The sequence below is a fragment of the Enhydra lutris genome, unplaced genomic scaffold (assembly GCF_002288905.1).
Source record: "Enhydra lutris kenyoni isolate GAN:26980312 unplaced genomic scaffold, ASM228890v2 scaffoldscaffold19, whole genome shotgun sequence".
NCBI lineage: Eukaryota > Metazoa > Chordata > Mammalia > Carnivora > Mustelidae > Enhydra > Enhydra lutris.
The window spans coordinates 28,861,059-28,866,895 of NW_019154103.1; the positions used below are offsets into that span (position 1 = coordinate 28,861,059).

At 33.4% G+C, this 5,837-nt stretch overlaps 1 protein-coding gene across 2 annotated transcripts; it reads right to left on the minus strand.

The window, feature by feature from the left end:
* Positions 1–693: 693 nt before the first annotated feature.
* On the minus strand, positions 694–2,724 carry LOC111148336 (syntenin-1-like). 2 transcript variants are annotated; one of them, XM_022504844.1, is made up of 2 exons: positions 2,429–2,724; positions 694–2,257 (listed from the first exon to the last, which is right to left on the minus strand). In XM_022504844.1, the coding sequence occupies exons 1-2, from the start codon at positions 2,672–2,674 to the stop codon at positions 1,778–1,780; spliced, it is 726 nt and encodes a 241-aa protein (XP_022360552.1). In that variant the 5' UTR covers positions 2,675–2,724; the 3' UTR covers positions 694–1,777. The 2 variants fall into 2 exon arrangements, with proteins under 2 accessions (XP_022360552.1, XP_022360550.1); XM_022504842.1 differs by having other exon boundaries at positions 694–2,724.
* Between the last annotated feature and the right edge of the window lie 3,113 nt (positions 2,725–5,837).

A 5,837-nucleotide genomic window follows, 5' to 3' on the forward strand; every position in this document is an offset into this window, starting at 1 on the left:
CCCAGGCTTTCTGGAATATATTTGTTTTCACATGAGTGTGTGTGTGTGTGTGTGTGTGTGTGTGAGAGAGAGAGAGAGAGAGAGAGAGAGAGGTCAATTTTATAAGGAGTTTTGCAAAACCATGATTTTTTTAAAGCAATATATCCAGATTATCTTTGGGTTTCAGTGACGGAGTAACCATCTCATATGACTTCCTCATATTTCTCAAAGCTTATTGATAAAAAATATTTTATCCAAAAGATATCCATTACTATTAACCAAATAAATAGAACAGAAAAAATATATAGAGAAATTATATATAGCTCTGCCTTTATTTAGGTGGATACATATACAAAGAGAAATATGTAGAAAAAATTGGAAGATGTTGAAGGAGAGAACTTTATCTTTGACACTTACTCTACTTTATCTTCCTGAAGATATTGATACTTTTATCAACACATCTATAAAAATATTGATCTATACATAATTAAAAATGGTATGCTAAGAGTACTAAGATAATAATTGCTAAATATAGAATATCCACAAACGTCTCCTGCATACTTATGTTATTTGCATTTATTATATTTAAATCTTACAAAATTATATGAGATATGTGTAACTGTCATTCTGATTTTACAACTGTGAAAACTGAGGCAGTTGGAAAGGCAAGATTTAAACACATCTGATTTTATTTATTATTTTTTTTATTTATACATATTTAATTAAGATGAAATAGGCATAAACCATAAAGAAAAAAATCAGGATAAAGTGTCACTTCCATTTTGTAGGGAGGGGTCAGGAAATGGAACAGATTACCTGGGAAACATCCTAAGACCACCCCAAAGCAGTGAGGTTACAGAATGTTAAAGACAAAATTAGGTATTATTCCACTTAATCTACAAATGAATAAAGGGAGTCAAAACTTTATCCTATTTGGTATAAGAATTTTTACATTTAATATATAGTGAATCATTTCACAGAAAGTAATATCGGTAAGTTTTAGAAGAAAGAAATTTCCATTACACAATTGACTAGAAAATCTCAAATGCAACTAAGCAGCTATGCTATAGCTCAGTATGTACCAATACATTGTTCTGGGCTAGTGTACATTTCAGTTTAACACAGAACTGCATTTTGGGTTTTAGAAAGGCAGCAATAGTTATATTTTGGCTTTTATTCTAGATGCTTAACACAGTTAAGGCGACAGTTGAAGCATATTAAGTAAAGGTAGTTACAATTAAATGATGATCAACACAATCTCTAGCAACCTACATACACTGTATAATGCTTACATGGAATGAAACCAGTGTACTTAATTGGTATTTTACACACACACACACAAAACTAAAAAAACATCAAAAGCAGTCATTCTACATGTACTATGGTTACACATTAAAAATGCAATTATACCATAGAACTAAAGTAATATGAACAGCACTACTTGATATGTAAGATAAAGGTGATTGGTTCTAACACAGAGCTAAGCCTGTATCAGTCATTCTAATGATAATGGCTTGTAAAAGCATCGGGTTTCCAGTAGAGAAACTACTCAATGAAAATCAGTTAAAATCTGTCCAAAGTTTCACATCAGTAAAACCAGGATAAGGCTACAACAATCTTGAAGTGTGAATAAGATATCCAATCAAGACAGTAAGATTCCCAGCCATAATGTAAGATAGAAAGGTCTTCATGCAGCATATGCTCTCTGGCTCCTAGAAAGCTTCATGTGCATAATATAAAGTTAAGTTGCCCAAGAAGTAAACTGGAGTTCAGTGAAGTTTCCATTGTGCCATGACTTTTAAACCTCAGGAATGGTATGATCCATCAGGCTTTTCATAATGCTTGGTGCCATCCGTTTAATAATATGTTCAAAGATAAAAGCAGGCATGATTGTAATAGTAACTACAGTCTCAGTTGTTGACAGTATGTCTGCAATTTGAGAATCCTTCAGCCCAATGACATTCTGCCCATTGACTTCACAAATGTTATGTTCTGTGAGAAGACCATTTCTGGCTGCAGAACTATCTTTCACTATGGATGTTGTCTTTCCATTTTTAAAGATAAAGCCAACATGTCCAATACTATCCTTATGCATGGTAACTGTCCGTTCAAAGGGCCTGTCACGAACAGTCATAGTAATCTTCTCTCCAAAAGCCTGTTTGCGTACCTTGTGTGCTTTATCAGAGCTCCAGCCTGCACAGTTTTCCCCATTGATCTGGAGTACTTGGTCCCCAAATCTCAGACCAACCAATGAGGCTGGAGAATTTGCCTGGACCAGCTGAACAAATATGCCATTATCTATTGATTTAAGCCTGAGCCCAATTTTTCCATCTTGATCCTTACACAAAATGACTTCATGAATCCCTTGCTTAATTTCTGCTCTACGAATTCCAACATCATTACCAGTTACAGGAGCCCCCATATAGTTCATACTGGAAGGTCTTGCTACCAACTGCCCCTGAACTGGTGCTCCAGGGACCACGGCCATATTTGCACGGATTTCTTCTTCATTTAAACTCAGGCCCATGTACTGGGAGAGCTCCGGATACAATTTAGGATAGAGATTTCCATCTTGAGAGATGGGAGCAGAAGCTTCAGACAAAATTGCTGGGTTGCCAGGGTTTGCGGAAAAGGCAGTTTGAGCCTGAATAACTTTGTCTACCTTCAGGTCTTCAAGAGATGGGTACAGAGACATTTTTGCAGGATTTTTCTAGGCCACAAGGACCCGCTCACCGCCGTTGCCGCCCCGCCGTCTCCGGTAACTGGCCTGATTTTATTTTTTTATTAAGATTTTATTTATTTACTTGACAGAGTGAGAGAGAGCACAAGGAGGCAGAGCAGCAGAGGGAGAGGGAGATGCAGACTCCCACCCTGAGCAGGGAGCCCGATGCTGGGCTCGATCCCAGCACCCTGGGATCATGACCCAAGCTGAAGGCAGACACTTAACGATTGAGCAACCCAGGCACCCCACATGTCTGATTTTATTACTGAGCTTTCCCTTAAGTTGAATGTGGCACTGCCTTCAACTCTGCAATTCTTTAAGACATGATAAAAATAATTTAAGATAGATATATTTTAGGGACGCCTGGGTGGCTCAGTTGGTTAAGCGGCTGTCTTCAGGTTGGGGCATGGTCCCAGGGTTCTGGGATTGAGTCCTGCATTGGGCTCCCTGCTCAGTGGGGAGCCTGCTTCTCCCTCTGCCTGCTCTGCCTACTGTTCCCCCGGCTTATACTCTCTGAAAAATAAATAAATAAAACCTTAAAAAAAGATAGATATACTTTATAAAATAATAACAAATTAACTTGTCTAAATCTAATATAGCCATGAACAAAATTGCTCTTAGTAATTTTTTTTTTGAAAATCATACATTAAATTAAGTTAATTAAGCATGGTCATTGTCATACAACATAATTTTTAGTAAACCCATTATATTAAATGATAATACATGTATGCCTACCCTGTCCTACCTTCCCAAAGGTTTATTTTCCACATCAAAGAGTTATATTGAGCCACTAAAGTGTATTTCTCTTACCAGAACACTGACCTCATTGTCAATTAATAAGATCAGTTAAAATCTTTTTACGTTTTAAACAAGGTTGTATTTTTTAAACATTCATGCAAAGAATAGAACTTCTGGTTAACTATCTTAGTCATCATGTGAGTTAAACCTCAGCTACGACCTAAGTCAATTGCCTTTTATAATGTTCTATTATAAGTATGTAAGCATATTATACACAAAGTAACAGCTAGATTTGAAGCAAAATAATAACTTCAATGATAAAGTCTTATGAGATGGCCATGGGGAGAAAAATACATTAATCAGAAATATTCCATTTTTAATTTTTTTTAATTTTAAAATTTTTAAATTAACATATAATGTATTATTAGCCCCAGGGGTACAGGTCTATGAATCACCAGGTTACACACAGAAATATTCCATTTTTAATAATATACTAGGCTATAGTCCAAATTTGTGTTTTCTCTTTTTTACCAGTTTACTTAGGTCAGTATTTCTCAAACTTTTGCAGTTGAGGTCAACAGAATGTTCTTCAACATAGAACTGGAGCTCAATGCCATTGTAGGTAAATTTTGGTAAAAGAACAGTTCCAAACTAAAATGGATAAAATACATTCTGTTAATGTGATAATATTAATGAAACTAATAATTTCATATGTTTGGGAGAGATTATATGGTTTACCCAGTAACTCTAAAGGATCTTTTTGAGACTTGGTAATTGACACAGTGAACTTCTAGTTTAGATATTTTATCCAGTTTCTTTTCTATATAATTATTTCTCTATAATCATTTAAAGTTCAAAACTCACAGCTACAGTTTGGGGAATAGCAGCAAGTGCTTGGTGTCTTCATTGTATGAATCTGAATATTTGGCATGGACTCAGAAAATAAGGAAATATTTATCTCTGAAAATGTTTAGCAATCTTATGTAATATGTTAACATGATACATGTATCAGAATTAGTTTTTATTGTTGAGTATTTCAATTAGTCTTTGTTTATGTTAAATAGTGAAAAGAGTGTCATAATTCCTATGGCATATTTAGGTCTTTTTAAAAAAAAATACACCCAATAAGGCTTCACTACTGTATAGTCTAAGAAAGGAGTAATGAGTCAAGCTTTTCGTTTTCAAATTATTCATATCAGAGATTTTGCTTTAAATAACTGAATTTTTGTTATCAATGTTAAAAGGAATTATTTTTACCTGGGAAATTATCTGGTTCTCACTACACAAGATATTAAATATATTCCTATTCAGGCAATGTAGCAGATCACATGAAATAACTGATACTGATTTTTTTGTGTGTATTATCAATGCCACCAATAAATATTTTGTGTCTTCTCTTAGTACGAAAATGCATGGGAGAATTTTTCCCTTGGTAGTCAGGGTACTGAGTTGATACTTTGGATATAACTCTACTATTAAATAATTTTTGCGTAAACTCGGTTTTTTTGGTCTTTGACAAAACTGAGCCATATTAGTAGGTTTAATGATGCTTCTTTAGCTTTGGGCTCTTGCCTGCCTTTCATGACAAAAATTTATCAGTTTGTACTGGAAAACATTTCATGATTATTCAATAAACATGCACAAAAACCAATAACTTTAACAACAACCTCTGTACTTTGTTCTAAACTGTATGAAAACTTAATTGTATAACATACAGATAAACAGGAAAGAAACTGTGAATACATAGCTGGTCTAATACATATAATTTTAAAGATATACTTTATTTGTTCTTTTTATAATTTTTGAGTTACTTTTGCAGAAATATTTTTTCACATATTTCCTTATCTCAAAACATGAAAATTTACATTTTGTATATCCTGAGTTCAGTTTACTATTTGCCTCCATATTTGTCCATGTAACATTTTGAAAATATGACTTTTAATATTACCATTTCAGCATATTTTACATATTTTAAAGTGATCTATTTATTTAGTGGATTGGAACTATAACACAATATTTTTAAAAGGTCACAGATTTAAGAAATATAAATAATGGTAATGATAAATAACATCAAATTAAAGAGTCTTTTAATTGAAATGCTAACCAGGACAAAAATAACCACTATATAATTTGTATTGGCTGATAAAATTTCTAAAAATTCATACTAAGCATGTTGTAGAATTTCTATGAAAATCGATCATTTATTAGTGTTTCAAATTTGTGCAACAAATACAAAAAGGTAGTATTGTTTTTTCCTAACTGATATATATGTAAGTCAAGGGTCCATCAGTAAACTAGGATAACACATGCTTATTCTTGTTATCTTAACAGCAAATTATTACTGAGAATTTCATACACATTTAATACTTTCCTCAAGTCTCTAAATTCTCTCTACAAC